Source organism: Trachemys scripta, chromosome 6 (assembly GCF_013100865.1).
Source record: "Trachemys scripta elegans isolate TJP31775 chromosome 6, CAS_Tse_1.0, whole genome shotgun sequence".
Taxonomy (NCBI): Eukaryota; Metazoa; Chordata; order Testudines; family Emydidae; genus Trachemys; species Trachemys scripta.
In genome coordinates this window covers 115013558-115031750 of record NC_048303.1, presented here as the reverse complement: position 1 = coordinate 115031750, position 18193 = coordinate 115013558, and the positions used below count along the sequence as shown (strand labels likewise).

Below are 18193 nucleotides of genomic sequence, written 5' to 3'. Positions count from 1 at the left end.
TTATCAGTGGTTCACAATCATGCTGGAAGGGCATAACAAATGGGGTTCTGCAGGGATCAGTTTTAGGTCCAGTTCTGTTCAATATCTTCATCAATGGTTTAGATAATGGCATAGAGAGTACACTTATAAAGTTTGCGGACGATACCAAGCTGGGAAGGATTGCAAGTGCTTTGGAGGATAGGATTAAAATTTAAAATGATCTGGACAAACTGGAGAAATGGTCTGAAGTAAACAGGATGAAATTCAATAAGGACAAATGCAAAGTACTCCACTTAGGAAGGAACAATCAGTTGCACACATATAAAATGGGAAATGACTGCCTAGGAAGGAGTACTGCAGGAAGGGATTTGGGGATCATAGTGGACCATAAGCTAAATATGAATCAACAGTGTAACACTGTTGCAAAAAAAGCGAACATCATTCTGGGATGCATTAGCAGGAGTGTTGTAAGCAAGACACGAGAAGTAATTTTTCGCTCTACTCCGCGCTGATTAGGCCTCAACTGGAGTATTGTGTCCAGTTCTGGGCACCACATTTCAGAAAAGATGTGGACAAATTGGAGAAAGTCCAGAGAAGAGCAACAAAAATGATTAAAGGTCTAGAAAACATGACCTATGAGGGAAGATTGAAGTTTAGTCAATCTTTGTTTAATCTGTTTGTTTAGTCTGGAAAGGAGAAGACTGAGAGGGGACATAACAATTTTCAAGTACATAAAAGGTTGTTACGAGGAGGAGAGAGAAAAATTGTCCTTCTTAACCTCTGAGGATAGTACAAGAAGCAATGGGCTTAAATTGCAGCAAGGGCGGTTTAGGTTGGACATTAGGGAAAACTTCCTAACTGTCAGGGTGGTTAAGGACTGGAAGAAATTGACTAGGGACGTTGTGGAATCTCCATCACTGGAGATTTTTAAGAGCAGGTTAGACAAACACCTGTCAGGGATGGTCTAGATAATACCTAGTCCTGCCAGGAGTGCAGGGGACTGGACTAGATAACCTCTTGAGGTCCTTTCCAGTCTTAGGATTCTATGTATGTGTGTGATCCATATTTAGATGAGCTCGTATTTCAGTTTGTATGTATGAAGAATATACAGTAGGGTCAGATTACTCCCTGTGCTTAGATACTATGGTAATGGGCGCTATGCAAAGCTTTGAAAGACTGTGTGTTAGTCTGTTGACTTCAGTTGATTCACTGTGCAAGATTCCAGGGGGTTGCAGTTTATCCTACTGGGCTAGCCATGTTGTTGGAGGCAGACGTGATTGTGCTGCCAGCCCTCACTCTGGGGGTTCCACTAGGAAAGGCAGCCTGAAGGCCCAGACAGCTGAGGCTCCCTGGAAGATGTGTGGAATCAGTGCATATCCGTTCTGAGCTGGTCCTGCATACTTTGTATGTAGCTTGTTGCAACTCCCCTCCTGGCATACCCACTGCTATCAGGGTTCCACAGACAGACTTGCTCTGGTGGGAGTGAATCAAGCCCTGTGACTTCAATACAAAAATTACTGAAGTCAATTAATTGATTTGATTGGAGTTACAAGAATTAATTTAAAACAAGTACCAAAGACCACCTCAATGGGCAACTTCCTGTCTTTGAAATATCTCTGTGTTCCAGGTCAGTTTTATTTGGCTTGTCATTTGGATGGTTATTTAAAATGGGTTCCATGGTATAAAAGATAGATACACAATGAAGATGATACATCCTGTGTCTCTTCTGTTTCTGACTTTTTTCATTAGTTCCTTTGGTAGAACTTGATTTAACAGGCATAATATATTCAGCAAATGTAAATGTAAGCTGTAAAGTCCTTAGCGAATTTGAATCAGTTAAAGAATTTCTAGATCTGGACAGATAGTTCTTTATTTAAATGTACAAGAGTGTAGAAAGGTGCTGTAGTGCAGTGGTTCTCAACCAGGGGTCCAGGGTCCCCTTGGGGGCTGCGATTAGGTTTCAGGGGGTCCACCAAGCAGGGCCAGCGTTAGACTCGCTGGGGCCCAGGGCAGAAAGCCGAAGCCCCACCACCCAGAGCTGAAGCTGAAGCTTGAGCAATGTAGCTTTGCAGTGCGCCTGTGGCAGGGATCCCAGACAATTGCCCTGCTTGCTAGCCCCTATCGCCGGCCCTGGCTTTTATATGCAAAAAAACAGTTATTGTGGCACAGGTGGACCAGGGAGTTTTTATAGCATGTTGGGGGAGGGGGGGGGGCTCAGAAGGAAAAAGGTTGAGAACCCCTGCTGTAGTGTCCATATCCAAAGATCATTGACCTCAACAGAAGCCTTTCCAATGACTTCAGTGAGCTCTGTATCAGGCCCCAAGTGTCCTTGATGATTTTTTAAAACAGAAATCTTAAAAGTAAATCTAATTTAACAGTAAACTCACTACTTACTGGCAATAGCCAGTTAATCCTTACAGCACAAAAGAAAAAGAGTATCCCAACCTCCCAAAGTCATCACTGCCCTCCTCAAAAGACCCTGTAAAGGAGGAGCCTGGACCGAGATGATCCAAACAGCTTGCTTTGGAGAAGATGTAACACTCCTGTCTCTTAACTAAGCAACTAAAATAAAATATTAACTTCCTCCTCCACTGACTTTGCTGCATTTAGGGTGAGTTTAACAAGCTGAAAATCTTACATTATTATCATATATTCTGTTACTTGTGGCCAGGCCGACTGGAAACTAATTATCCTCCAGAAAAACTCCAAGACAAGACAAGGGATACCAAAATGTATGATCAGATCTCAGAAGCAGACTTAAACTGTCAGGAATTCAAGGACCGAGAAAAGCAGTTTGAAAAAACTGGGCTTCGTGCTCTCAAGGTAAAGAGAGTGTCCTTGGTAAAAAGAATCTGAAGAAATCTTAAGGTATTAGACATTTACAAGAATTAAGAAGGATGCATTTTCAAAAAAGTACAAGATCAAAATCCATCAGCTCCCTTATAATACTTGAATTAATTTAAGTGAAATTGCAAATGAAACCTAGCTTTATTGCTCAATTAAGATGACTGTTCAGAAAATGATACAGCTGATCATTCAGAAAGATGCAGTTAAATCCTCATTTACCATTTTAGAAGGTACTATATGTTTGTTTTATATTTTGAAGCCTCAAGTGCTCAGTTATAGTGAATTCTCAGGGATCAAGGGGCTGATTCTGCTCCTGATATAGTCAGTAGTAGGGTCTCGGCTCTACTTTAATACACGAAGGGAACACAAAGATGTACAGCATATACATAGAGAAATATAATCCTCTTTAGTAGATACAGTCTCTGTGGGAAGGAGGGAGTATTGTCTAATGCAGCATTTCTCAAACTGGAGGTCCTGACCCAAAAGGGTGTTGCAAGCCTATTGTGGGGGGGCAGGTCACAGTATTGCCACCCTTACTTCTGTGCTGCCTTCAGAGCTGAGCGACTGGAGAGTGGCAGCTCCTGTCTAGGTGCCCAGCTCTGAAGGCAGCGCCGCTGCCAGCAGCAATGCAGAAGTAAGTGTGGCATGGTATTGGGGCGGAGGGTGTTAGGTCGACACTTTATTGGAGGGGGTAATCACAGCCTGAAATATTTTCAAAGGGGGTCCCAGCAAAAAATGTTTGAGAACCCCTGCATCAAGGTATTAAGAATTGACTTGATGTACAAAGACCACCTCTCAGGCTGCATTATAACTCTGATTCCAAACATGCACAGTATCTTGTCTCTAAAAAAGATTTCTTTGCAACCTTTAATGACTTTCCATTCCAGCAAAGCTCTAAGAATTTTCAAGGAGAATTTGGAGGCTTGGCATATAGCTGTCCAGAAGCTCAGGTTGAGGAGACACTTTGGAGTGAATATCCATCCAGCCATGCATTGGATTCATTTGCACTTGACCTCAGACTCTGTGATTCAGTTGCAAATCCAGATGAATACAGTAGTTTGAATTTTCACCAAATAGCTGGAGAGTTTTCAGGAAAGAGAAGGCCCAGTGCATCATTATCAAACTTAACAGAAAAAGATGTTTTAACAGGTATGGTAAAATCACACACATTAATCTCTAATTAAACTAAAAATCAGAATATCTGGAAGACTAGGTCACAGATTTTCTTTAAAATAGTTTTCAAATCAACAGATTTTAATTAGTTAAGTTTTAGAAAATTCTAAAATATTATTTGTATTTTTAATGCAAGCAGGAGTTCCTAGCATTTTAAATATGTGCATTTTGGACTCTAATGGGGAATAGTTTTTGGTTTTTTTAAATCATGTTTTTTCTTTTGACAAAATATTGAAAGAGCACTAGCACTCAGATTTCACAAAACTTTCATGGGCTGCTTAAGGCAAGCTGGCAGTGAACAGAGGAAACGTTATTTGAAGTGTGGTATACTGCTTTTATTTCTCAACCTTTGGGAATTAAGGTGATTATAAGGAAATTGTAAACAAACCTGCTGCTACCCCTCTCTCCCTGGGATAAGTCTGAGGTGCAGCTTGGTGGTTAGCAGTACTTCAGTAACTGTAAAGGAAACTGTCTAGTCAGAAGAGAAAGTTTTAACTCTAGTAAACCAGTTCTGTAGGAACCAATGACCTGCTGCCAGGTATCCCACTGTCCTGAAAAGCACTGATCTCCAGTTGAACAGGTTTCTGTAATATCAAGAACTGTCATATCAAATCCATACATAAAATGATGAAGCTTTACTAAAGCAAGAGGAGGAGATGAGCAGTGGTTTTGTCCTGGCTCTTGCAAAAAAGTTATTTTTAATTCACTATTCAGGAGCAGAAATAAAACAGATCAGCTCATGCACAAGGCATTTGTGCATGCATGTTCACAAAGCATGGCCCCATTAAAGAAAAATTTCATGCAACTTCCATGTTTCAGAAGCTTCTACAAAGTCAAAATAGGCCTTAAAAAAATCAGTGTGGGAAGATAAAGTTTTAATTAAATCTAAAAACACTTAGGGTGAATGCACCAAGTTATTTTTCTTCTGTAGCAGATGAAGTTCCTAGCTAAGTTTTATGTTTATCTATATTATGTATTGCTAGGGACAAACAGAATCCTGTATGAAGGATTTATGCAAGATTAAGGAACAAATTTTCAAATATTTTGCTTTTTAAATTATTTGTAATTTTTAAGTGTAGACATTTTTTACTTACTTGAGAACATTTACAGTGTGTCCCTGATGAAAAATTTCTAATTACACATTTATTTGAGAGGTCATGTATTACTCATCTAATATAAAGAAACATTAAAAGCATGCCAAAGTTTTGCAGTCCTTAAGTATATCACAGATTGCTTTTGTAAATTAAATTCTCAGTTTAAAGTCATAAGATGTTTGTGCAGATACTTCTATTAATGGAATTTATTCTAAAAATAGTAATCTGTACAGATCTCAGTCTGGTTACAATCTTGTCATTCTTTGTACAGTAGCATGCTTTGAAAAGCTACGGCCTGTTATTACTACTGAGAAATGCATTGCCAAGTCTGCACAACTATGGCATTGTTTTGTAGTTAATCACTCCTTTCTTATTTCCCCACTTTCTTTCATAGGTTTAGGCTTTGCACAAGTACCACAGCTCAAAAAAAGGCGACTAACATTTGAAAAAGCCCCTGGAAGAAGTGATGGGCAAACTCGTCTTAAATTCTTTTGAATTAAATATAGTCTTACTGCAGACACTTTTTAAATGTGTGTGTGAATTGTTTCAAGGGAGCCATTTTAAATTTTATAATTATTTCTGACCCAATTCTCAGGTCATTTTCATATACTGAGAAGTTATTGGGTTTAACTTTTTGCATGTTTATTAAAAGGTTTTTTGTTTTTTTTAACATTTTACCAAACAAGTTAGTTACTTAATCTGCAGAATTACTAGGAAAAATGTCTATTCTTAGATGTAAATTAAGATAAATAAAAAGATTTCCACTTTCACATACTGCCTTTTTATCATTTGTTTCCATATCTCATGAATTCATTTTAAAAAACCATATTGTCCTTTACACACACAAAAAGGCAAATAAGGGCCTGGAAGCTCTTGGAGTTTTCTTGATCATTTCAGTGCGGGGATCTGGGTTTGCTTGTGGGGGTAGGGTGCTGGGCTTCTGAACTTGCAGAAAAAAAGATCCAGAGGTAATTCTGGCAATTCTGGGTCAATAAGCCTACCTTCAGTACCAGGCAAATTGGTTGAAACTATAGAAAAGAACAGAATTGTCAGACTGATATAGCATGTTTATTGGGGAAGAGTCAACTTCTGTAAAATGCCTCAGCCCCTTCTCCCCACTTTCCCTGGCTCTTTAAGACAACCTGTGGCGAGTGATGCAGTGCAAGAGAGTGCTGACAGGTCATCTATCTCACAGAACTGAGCAGGGAGAAGGCTGATGAAGCCAACCATGCCCTGGTCCTGCCTCCTTCCAGCCTCGTCACACTCCTGCTTGACCCCTCCAGTGAGCTTGTCTAGGCATTTTTGCATCAGTGTAAAGCAGGGCTTGAAACCAAGGTAATTAACACCAGTATCCTCCCCCCACCCCCTTACCACCAGTGCAGAACATCCATACCTGAGAACTAACCCCAGTGTAGCTACAATGCAGTGCAAAAAATTCCTCATGTTGACAAGCCTGGAGTCCCAGCCCCACGTTTTCCATGGAATTATAAGGGAGAAGCTCTTCTCATGGCTGTTTGTTCCCAATTAGTGCCTCAGTTCCAGAATCACTGGAATGGAGCATCAGGCCATACGTTTGTGTTTTAAAAGTAAGCAAGCTGCAACCATGTTTGGAATGATCTACACCGCGCCAAAGAAATTTCCCACAAGGCCCCTGAGGCCTCTCAACACTTCAAAGGCAGCCAGTCCAAGGCCTATACAACTCGTTGAGCGGAGGCTGCTGCTGGCAGTGCTTACCCCAGATATTGGATGGCAACAAAAATTGCTGCAGCAGGCTGCTGCTGTAACCTTTAGGTTGAAATATTCCCACTTAATATTAAATTGTTAAAGATGAGGGTGCAATAAAACCACAACTTAGTTTTCAGGGTCGAGCCGCTAGGTTGGTCACAGGAAATTTATTTAGTAGAGGATGACTTGGTGACACTATAAATGACAACCAAACTTTATTAAAAATTATGATTAGTTAAGCAAACAGGCATACAATTACTACTTACACAATACTGCAATTAAACTGACACTAGATGATGAAATGATGTATCAATGGGTGATCAGTCCGCTGACAACAGAGTAAAGTACAGGCTGGGATCTAACTATACCCTGTGGATGTTAACTGAAGTTTTCTCCAGTTTAAACAAAACTATTCTTTTTATACCCATCATAATACTAATTAATATTAAACTGTCCTTTACCACAATTACATTTCCACCATTTCTTATTGGCTTTTTACATTACACATTATTTAAATTAACATCTGCACCAAAGTCTTTCCCAGTCCATCAATATAGACAGCATTTTAATAAAACATTTAGTTCTCAAAAACACTTTTAAAGCCTTGCTCAAAATAGTTATAACCAAAACATCTCAATACCATAACCTTGGCTCATGTCCTTGCTAACTCTTACTTTCCCATAACACTCTGTCTCCAATTTATCTCTGACTTTTCTCACACTGGCTACTTCGATTTCCCAGACTCCTCTACGCTTGGGCCCAAAACATAACTTCTACTTAAGTTAGCCTGTTTCTTAAGCCAAACAACATTATAGGCTACACTGCTCCGCCCACTCCACCAGTTTCCTCTAGTCCTTCCGTGTCCTGATCCAGCAAAGCAACTTAAACATGCCTGTAACTCTAAGCACATGCCTAAATCCTTTTCTGGAGCAGGGTCCTTGTGAGTAGTAAGGATGCTCAGAAGTAGCAACAACCACCTGCGCTTCCTTGGAGGTGGGGGAGGACAGGAGGAAAGAGACAGACTCTAGAGCTCATTGAATAGGGAACTCAGTTGAGTTTTTAATGGCCCAAGCAATGGGACTTTCACCTTTTCTTCCTGCCCTGCCTAAAACATATTCAGCCTAACTGCTCCCTTTCTCAATTTCATATCACTGCTCCTAGCAATGCCCACTTACATCATATAGGATAGTGTATCTCCTTAGTGTTTGCACTCTTTAGGTATTTGTAGGCTGTCATGATCACTCTGACCTCCTGCATCTTTCTTTTCCCAACTTCCTCCAATTTGTCTCTAATAATCACCCCAGCATGAACACGGTATTCCAGGTGCCGGTGGCCTAGAGCCATAGAAAGGGGCACTATTATTACTGCCTCTACACATTTCCACTGGCCATTCTTCTGCCATATCACATTACAAATTCATGTATTTGTATTATTTGTATTACAGTCGTGCCTGTTAACCAACTGAGAACAGGGCCTCATTGTGCTAGGCACTGCGCAGGGTCAAGTTCCTGTCCCAAGGAGCTTATCATCTAAGCAGATAAGTCAGCCAAAGGATAAGGTAAGGGGATATACAAGCAGATGGCCTGATCCAAAGTCCATTGCAGTCAAATGGGGCTTTCCAGGCCCAGACTGATTGTTTGCAAACATATTAGTGCCATGATTATTCTTAGAGAGGGAACATTTGCCTGTTTAATATTAGTACCACAAATTATTTCTTGCATTACTTGTGTTCCAAGGTTCTCCACCATAAATTCTCTTCCCCACCCTAACATATTAACTTACAAGTTTCTCCACTTTTGTACTCTTCTATTTTTTTTCTGTCCAGGTTTCTAATATCTTTAGATCACATTCTATTGTTTCCTCTAGTATTTCCAGAAAGTCCCATTTTCATATTCCCAACAAGTTATATTTAAATTTTTACTCCCTTTTCTAGATATTAATGAAGAGGTCAAAGCAAACCTGGCTCAGCACAATGCCTGCGGGTAAAACATTAGACACCTTTCCCTAATCCGGTACATCTTATTTTGTTTTTAGTCCCTCAGTCATTTCGCAGCAAGGTTGAAATGTTCTACCTATCAACACGGGGCGGCACAATCCTCCAAAAGTCTACATTCGGAAGTCTGGGATAGGCTCACACTGGAGGCTTGAAACTCAAGAGTCAGAATCCCGCAAGACATCCAGGGCAGAATTATAAGGTAAGTAATTTTCCCTTTTTCCTACTGTTGCATGTCCCACTATGCCAGGTCTTCCACTTGTCAGTCTTCTACACTAAAGACACTCTGGAACAAGGACTGCCTTTATTTTTGAGGACTCTTTAGCGCTCAGCCTAATGTCACTGCTAAACAAATAGTAAAGAAAACTATAACATCAAATGTACCCTCAAGTGCTATACAAGTAAGAAGGAAGACAGAGGTCCCTGTCCCAAGGAATTACAATCTAAGTGGATTATGAAATTATGAAAGGAAGATAGACAAAAAAGCAAGTGATGAAGCTGTGAAATTTAACAGACATTTTATTACTTTTCTTGTCAAGGCTACTCCCAGTTTTCAATTTAGAAAGAATAATCAAAATGTAAACCAACTGCCAGCAATGAAAGCTTTTTCCTTAAAAAAGTTATCCTTAGTCCTTGACAGCCACTGAGATCCTTCAGCACCCACCAGTATCACTCTCCTAATATTTTGAGTGCCTCCTGGTGGATTCCCCAGCACTGGCAATTTTTAAATCAAGGTTGGTTGTTTCTCTAAAAAAATCTGTTCCAGTTCAAACAGGAATTATCTGGAGGGAAGTTCTCTGCCCTGCATTCTACAGGAAGCCTGTAGAATACAGACCTTTCTGGCCTCAGAATACATTTGTGGGTGAGGAGAGAGGTTTCCCGCAGAGGCACTAGCTGCCATTATTGGCTCCAGTAGAAGACGACGAAGAGACCTGGCCCCCATTCTTCATCTGAAAAGTTGACCTCTGTGAACACTTGGTGGTTAAAACAGCTATAATGCTGGAGAGACATATGGATCAAGCTGTGGGATGTAATTCTCTTCTGCAGGAACGGGTGTAGCAATATATGGTTTGCAGAGGAATGTGTTTCAGCTCCAGAACGTCAGTTTGTTTTGTGGCCTCTGGCTTTGATTTAATTTTTCAGACCCTAAAATATTTAAAGTTTAATGTAATAACTGGGCGTGAGGAACAAATGTCGCAGAATGCTTATACTTGCAGTTAAAAATCATCTTGACCTTAAACTTTCACCGAGTGCATATTCTGTATCTGAGCAAAATAAATAGATCACCAGAGACAGCAGTTTTCAAGAGGAAAATGGGATCCTGGCTCTAAAGTGAGAATTCCTAGAAGTAAATATGCTGAACGATTTCCCCTTGCAGAAGTCCTGCCACAACAGTGACAATGCTACCAGCAGCTTTTAACTTACAGTAGGATCCAAAATTGTTGTTATGCAAGTTGCCTGGGAAGGAGGGTTTAGAAAAGAGCTTTCATATGCAACATTCCAAATCATTATCTTCTGTAGAACTGCAAACAAACCACCTCCCCCCTACTTTACCCAGAATAGGAGGTGGATTTAAATAGACATTGCAGTCCATTCGCTATTTCTAGCCCATTTTTGTGGTTACTTGACCAAACCACTCTCTTTATATTTGCATCATGGATTTGGTAGTGTTTTTGAAAACTCTCCCCCAAACTGCTAAGCTCAGGAATCTGTTGCTTCAGTGGGACTACACTACACTAGACTACAGCTCTGCAAAAACTGTCGTAGATAACCACAGGGAGGGAAAAAATACAGCTACTACTCCCTAGCCTGTATTTGTCCTTTCACACATACCAAACTTTAATGTGAACATAAATTAAATAAATTAAAAGTTAATGGAGATATCCTATCTCCTAGAACTGGAAGGGACCAGGTCATCAAATCCAACCCCCTGCCTTCACTAGCAGAACCAAGTACTGATTTTGCCCCAGATCCCTAAGTGGCCCCTTTAAAGATTGAACTCACAACCCTGGGTTTAGCAGGCTAATGCTCAAACCACTGAGCTATCCCTCCCCCCCATACAAGAAAAGTTAGACAGTACAGAACATTGACAGAGAACCTACAATAGATAACTTTAAAAACAGATACAGGCATACACTGCCTTCAGCAGGCTAGGTGCAAAGGGAGCGTAACTTGCTGTTTGTATTCCTTTTATGCTGGTCCAGAAAAAAGGAAATTACAAAGCTAGCTGCTGCAACAACTTAAATAAAAAGGAAAAACCCCAACACTCAGTGTTAAACTATTTGTCTCTGGCTCTCTCTCTCTCCCACCCACAAAGGCCCACACAGAGGCAATATTACTCACAAAAGAAGACTTTCCCACATTCATTTAATATTAAGAAATATTAAATGTTTTTAGCTTCTAAAAGAGATGCATTTAAAAAAAAATCCCAGAATGTTAACACAGAATTCACTAGTGATTTTTTGGGCAACCCATATTGTCCAACTCCATCCTTGATGACTCTGTCCCTATTTTTTCTCCCACTTGTGCAGAAAACACCTACCTCCAGGCACCACACTGCATCTTTTTGTCTGAGCCCATCACCTTGCAGCCAACCCCACCAACCCTCAACCAAGTCGAATGGTCACAGTTAAATGATAAACCCAAGTTATTGGTAATTTGCTTACTTCCCAGGTGAAATACACCTGAGGACTGGCAAATTTCCTATCTTTCTACAGGCTATTGAGTTGTATCGTACAAAGGGGAGGCACTGATAAGGAAGGATGGCCCTGCTCCGTCACAAGCTCCCTAAATTTGGGCAAGTCACTTTTTCCCTCTGGGCCTCAGATATCCGTCTGCACAATGGGGATCACAGAATTTCCCTGCATTGCAGCAGCATTGTGAGGTACAGACCCTAATAACTGTGAGATGTACAGGTGACCTAAGATAGATAAGAACAGAAAGGAGCATGGTGGCTGGGAGTGGAAAGAAGTATGTCGAGGAAGGGCATAAATTCTTTCCTGTGGAAGGAGGTGTCCACATTGGCAGGGCATATACATAGGCACTAAACTAGTGCCGTACCTCCCCAGAATGAAGGTATTTGTGAAAGATTCAGGGTGAGATTTTCCAAGCTGCCTATGAGATTTGGATGCCCAGTTCCCAGTGACATTAATTGGAAATGAGTGTTCAAATCCCTTAGTCCCCTTTGAAAATCTCACTCTAAGGAATTATACGCACCTTTCATATGAAATGCTCCGTGCACATTTCTTCCTATAAGTTGGGTTATGATGCCTTCCCTTATTCACACAAAGAAGTTAAACATCTATAACTACTGCTTTTCTATTAACAGGAGACAAACTTTTCTCGATTCCTGCAGTAACCTATGCAGCCCTAAATGCCACGTAATTCATGAGCCCTCCTTCCCATGTCTAAATCAGAAAATCCTCCTATGAACAAAAGGTCTCCTCCTCCTTATAATAAAACAAAGGTCAAAGGCAGTAGGGAAAGGAATTTTATTTCCAAGCTTCTAAAAGATTAATACAAACACTGGAGAGTAAACAAAATGAAAAACTATTAAAAAAAATAAGCAGTGTCTTGTAAAAGTGCTCTGTAAAAAACCAAAGGCACACAACCAACAACATTATACACTCATAGAGGCTTAATGAGTTGTGTAGTTCAAGCCTTGATCATTCTGAGTGTGAACTCATTTTGCATTCATGTTTTTCTAGTGTTCTGTGACTATTGTTAATCACATTTTAAACATGTTAAGAAAATTCCAACCAAGCAATATCTTGAGAAGCACAAACAAGAAAGACAGTAAACAAGTTGGACATTCTGTAGTGAATGTGTCGTAAGAATCAAGTCTGTGCTACATACTGTCAGGCAGTTTCTATAAAAGACATCACATACTGATTTAAAGGCAGCTGCAAAGCAGTGTGAGTTAGCTCCCAAGTCTTAAAAATTTAAAAACAAAACAAAACAAAAACCCTTTCCATTTGGCAACACTGTTCTCTTATTAAAACTGGGTTCTTGTGTATTTTAACATGCACTTAGTGGGTGTCTGTTTAGAAAATGTAAATACCAAGTGTGGGTGAGAGGAAGAAGTCATTTAAGTCTGTAGAAAAATCCTTAATCCGGGCATCACAATTATTAAGGGGGAAAAACGTTATTTGGTAAAATTAAAATATTTTTCCTTTCTAAAATGTAAACAACCTCATCATTAAATAAGCTTGTGTAGTAACTATGGAAACAATGTTAACTCAGTTATTAAGAGTGCTTTCTCATATAAAATACTTTACACATATTAGCAAAAGATCTATCTAGTCAACTACTGATACACCAGAACAGATTGATAAATATCTAGGAGATTGTTTTGGCCACAGGAAAAGTAGGGCACAAAGATAGTGTTTTCTTGAGGAGGAAAGACAGCTGTTATTCATTTCATGCTTGAAGAGAACTCTCCACCGACGTTCCCTACAAAAGGAAAAAGAGTTTTATTAAAGGCTGTCTTCGCCTTTCTTCTTTAATAAATTCTTCTCACAAGCTGTAACACAGAAGCCTCTTCACTGTGGGTTAGGTTAAACGTGCCATTGATGGGTGCTAGCTTCCTGGAATACTGTAAAATTTGTCCCCACCATTTTATCTTCATAAAGCAGTAGCAAAAGTGCTATGAAATATTGTCTATTAGCAAAAGAAGAAAAACATAAAACCCAATACCCATTTATGTACTTCTGGAATGCTTGCAATAAATCATCTACTCGGCTCTTATTCCTCAAACAGGAGAAAAATCCTGCATCTTGACAGGCCAATGTAACCATATGATACTTTATTTCTTAACTCAGATGGAGTCAAGTCCTAGAAACACACATACACAACTAGAATGGCAGCTTCATAAAAAGAACAGAATATGGAAGCGTCACCGTCATCCTAAATATCACATTTGCCGGGACACCTAAGATTATTGTAACAGAGAAAAGAGAGAAAATATTTTTTCTGTTCGTGCATTTGACAGCATTTTGAGCCATCAGTTGCACTTTCCTCCCAGTCAATTTCCCCTTTTTCACCCAGCTCCACAGAGGTGGGTTGTCTGAATGGTGAAGGTCGCAGGTTTGAGTCTTGCTCAGTCTCACACTGAAAGGCCACCTCCAGTTCACCCACCTACAAAACGGTGCCTGATCCATAGGGTTAGAGTAGCCAAAGATGGTCAGACAGGATGCTGACCACACCACTCCCTTGTATACCACTGGCTATGAAACGGACGTGCCTTAACCATGTCAGCCCGATGAGCCATTGGCTGCAGGAGCTTTTACTTTGACACAGCTCCAGAAGAGAAAACAAACATTTAAAAAAAAACATAGGAAAATGTGATTTTTAAAACCTCCAAATTTGGCAGAGGGACAAAAGTACCGATTAAACGGAATAGATTTCAAGTTGACTGTGTCTTCTAACAAAGCGCAAGTAAATGGGACTCTCATCATTCCTCCTGTCATGGTAATTTATTTACCCTCCCTACCAGGAGTTATTACCTTATTTGTCTCTTTTAAAGAATTATGAGGATTGGCTGCTGCTACATTAAACATGCTGCCTGTGCTATGTAAGATTTTTAGGCAAGACCTAGGGGCTTGATCCTGCAAAGAACTACTCACACCCTTGAAGTACCAGGGCTGTCCATATGGCTACGGATGGGAATAAACACATAGGTGAGAATGCCTTTGCAGGACCAGACCCTAATGATTTGTCTACACTCAATTTTTTTCTTAATATTCCCCGCTGTTACTACCAGCAGTGCCGGCAATGCAGGGAACACTAGTGTAGACAGCGTTCAGGTGGCTGCTGGTGAGTGAACCACATTGTTTAGACTTGCTCAGAGCAGGTCAACGATGACAGTGGTTACCAGTCTACACTAGGCCCTCTGTTGCTGCCGTCTCTCATGGAGCTGCGCCAGCTGTAACAATGGTGGGAAAAAGCCTAGTGTAGACCCAGCCTAAGTGAACTGCAATATAACATGCAAGCTGAAAAGTGTTGTAACAAGCGGAGAGTTATTTAAATCAGTTCAAATGCTGCACCTCATTTGTTTCTTTCAAGCTGCCTGCAGTCTCTTTTGGGACTGTTAATTAACAAAGACACTAATCAAGAATGCAGTTCCATTTGATGCACTTCCAGGTCAATCATCAACAGCTGAAGAGAGTTAAAGGGTGTGAAGTAACAGGAAAAACGGTATGTTTGAAATGCATTGTAAGAGACTGCAAATGGCATTGAACATGTTAATTAGAAACTGTGCTTAAGTTAATTAGAAACTGTGCTTAAGTTAATTAGAAACTGTGCTTAAGTTAATTAGAAACTGGATGATCTATTATTGGGTCAACAGAATCAACCATGTATGCTTAAGTTTACTGCACAGTCAATCCTTCCTCTAAATTTCCTTCCTTTCCCCAGATAACTGATCTTCTAAAATGGTACCTCAGCTTGAATGCCATATATGCTGGAAGAAAGCACCCCCTGAAATCACTTCCTAGACAATATTCATTCCTAAATCACTGTGAATGTAATGTGAAGACCATCTGGAGATGCAAGCGTAGGGAGATGACTCAACTTTGGGGGAAGGGGAACTGGGTCCCTTACTGGCCATTTTGGGTAGTACGCCATGCTCCTCTGGAGGGACAGTTTCCTACTCTCAAGTGGAGGTAGCTGCCTTTTCACTGGTCACCGCCAATGGAGGAATGGGGATTGAGAGCACGGCTGAGTAGAAACAATCTACAGTTACAGCGGGAGAAGATAAAAGCTAACTTGGAAGTGTGCCATCAACACCTGTTGCCTTTGATCTCTAAACCCTTCCTAGAGTCCAAAATGAAGAAGGGTCTTATCTGAAGTGCAGAGTATCAAACTGATTACGCACCCAACATCCTGCTGTTGCTGAAGACTCATTTTAAAAATAGCTACAGACACCGTATCCACCAACAAGCAAAAGAAGAGAGGAGGGACGTCCGGAGGGAGAAACATGTTTTAACTCTAGTGCCCAGAGGGACTAGGAATCCATTTGGAGGGCCAGAGTAGAAAAAAAAGTAAGCACTTTGCTACAGAACAGGTATTGTTGGTAGAGAGACAGGAAGAGAACCCAATGGAAACTTGTCATTTCTAGGGCTTGGGGTTTACAGCAAAGAGCATATACGACTTCTGTCGCTACCCTACCTGACTTCAGAGTAAAGCACAGGACCTAGGCTCCCGGAAAGGATTGCTCCCAGCAGGAACTCCTATTAGCAGGGCATCTTTGCAGGCGTTCTGCATACAATACTGCTGAAGTTCTGCAGCTGCCTGAGAGACCTGTACAAGGAAAAAGAAACACTCATATACACAGGGGAAATCAGTTCATTCCCTGGCCTCTAGTGGATAGTTGCTCTTTTTAGTAGCCATTATCACAGAGTAGGAAAGCAGCCAAGCCAGCTCCCAAAGCGAAAAGTGAAATAACGCAGATTCAAACGCACACAGCTCTGACAAGACAGACGTAGCGTCCATGAGTATTTTCAATTCTCAGCCACGGCAGCGTGTGGAATGTAGATGTTGGTGCCACGGATTTCGGTTTCATTGTGCCACAGAGCAATTCAATTTTCTTGAGTACTTTATTACAAAATAGCCACATAGCAATGTACACAGCGCTTCCCACCATGGAAAACATCATTCCCATCCCAAAGAGCTTATGCACTAAATAACAGAAGACCAATCAGGCGAGACATAGGCTAGCAGCAGGGCAGAGTGAAGAGCTTAAAATTCTAACCTCCCTTAAAAAATTTAATTTAGGTCAAAATTATCAAGATTGGGTGCCTAAAGTTAATCTCCTAAATCTAGATATAGGCACTTGAAGTGGAGTGGCCGGATAGGTCTGAAGCAAGCTCAGGAGACAGAAGGTATTGAGGAGCCCGAAGCATCCATGCTCCTCTCTTAGACAGCAAGCTGGTTAGCATATGCAACTTTTGGAGCTGGACAGAGAGAGATTCAGGAATCAGACGGTGAGGATGCAGACAGCAGTGTGGATCCAGGAAACGTTTAAGGATGGAGTGTCTGTCTGCCAACGTGGTAGGATTTTAGTCAGCCAAAGGGCCCTATTGGAGAACACTAACTGGAATCCCCAATCACCAAGTGTGACATCCTCACCTGAAGCTACACACCAGGCTTTTTTCTGAGCTCAGGAAATATAGCTCTCCCTCCCTGTGCAGCGCCCCAGCGCTCCCAGAAGAGGGGACTGTAGGGGTTTACTTGCTGGATTGGGACAGTGACCCCAACGTCCCCGTTGCCATGAATGGACCATCCACAGGGCCGTCCTTAGGATTTATGGGGCCCTATTCAGTATTATTAAACTGGTGCCCCATGCCTGACATCAGCCTGGGCTCGCATGTGTATTTTAGATAAGGGTGGTTTTTTGAAGGATTTATTTAAAAAACTGTATGTCTGAAGATCCAAACATTTAAGGCTAAAGATGAATACTCAGATTGTGCATCTAAAAATCTATGCAAGGATTTTTTAGAGATGTGAATTTATAATCTTCAGTAACATACGGGGGGACAGATAGCTCAGTGGTTTGAGCATTGGGCTGCTAAACCCACAGTTTGTGAGTTCAATCCTTGAGAGAGCCACTTAGGGACCTGGGACAAAATCAGTACTTGGTCCTGCTAGTGAAGGCAGGGGCTTGATGATCTTTCAGGGTCCTTTCCAGTTCTAGGAGATAGGTATATCTCCATATTTATACGCTAATGAAGTATTTTTAAAGCAAATTTTATTACAGTAATGCACAACTGTTTTGGTCAAGAAATTCAGAAACTGACAGGAATACCTGGGAGTTGGCAAATGCCTGTTAAATGGTTTCATTATTGGCTCTTTAACAGTTTCAGTGTTGAGCTAATAGGTCTGGCAGGCTGGAGGCTTTTTCACTTTTAAGGACTAGATCCCCTCCAGAGGAAGACTCACCAGGCTGCAGCAGCCAACTGTGGTGGGTGCCTGCAGGAAGGGTCAGAACAGGCAGGAAGGTGAACACTAAGCCCCACAGGTGCCCTACACAGCCACCTATGCTACATATGCCTAAGGACAGCCCTGACCATCCATCCCTAGGGCCTAGTGAGCTTGCTGCCATTCTCAGACTGTCAGATCCAGCAGCATTCCCAAGCACATGGTGTGGCTTTTCTCTGCCCTCTTACTCAGTTCCGTTTTTGGGGTCTGTTCTATTCACTGCCAGCCACCCCCCCACACACAATATTAATTTTTCTGAGTATCTCATCCCACCATGCTGTGTTCAGAGCCTCAGAGATGCTTGAGGAACAGAAGATCCTGTGGCACCTTTAAGACTAACAGAAGTATTGGGAGCATAAGCTTTCGTGGGTAAGAACCTCACTTCTTCAGATGCAAGTCATCTGAA

At 41.1% G+C, this 18193-nt stretch overlaps 2 protein-coding genes across 2 annotated transcripts in view; one reads left to right on the top strand and one right to left on the bottom strand.

The window, feature by feature from the left end:
* Positions 1 to 5802, top strand: part of SHOC1 (shortage in chiasmata 1) — a 69415-nt gene extending 63613 nt beyond the window's left edge. Inside the window, exons 22-24 of the mRNA XM_034774919.1 lie at positions 2651 to 2802; positions 3714 to 3975; positions 5488 to 5802. Coding sequence (XP_034630810.1) covers positions 2651 to 2802; positions 3714 to 3975; positions 5488 to 5588 — 515 coding nt within the window. The 3' untranslated portion in view covers positions 5589 to 5802. The remainder of the gene's footprint in view (positions 1 to 2650; positions 2803 to 3713; positions 3976 to 5487) is intronic.
* Positions 5803 to 12285: 6483 nt separating this feature from the next.
* Positions 12286 to 18193, bottom strand: part of GNG10 (G protein subunit gamma 10) — a 14572-nt gene continuing 8664 nt past the window's right edge. Inside the window, exons 2-3 of the mRNA XM_034774659.1 lie at positions 15979 to 16110; positions 12286 to 13263 (exon numbers count right to left, since the gene is read on the bottom strand). Of these exons, the coding sequence (XP_034630550.1) occupies positions 15985 to 16110 (126 nt within the window). The 3' untranslated portion in view covers positions 12286 to 13263; positions 15979 to 15984. The remainder of the gene's footprint in view (positions 13264 to 15978; positions 16111 to 18193) is intronic.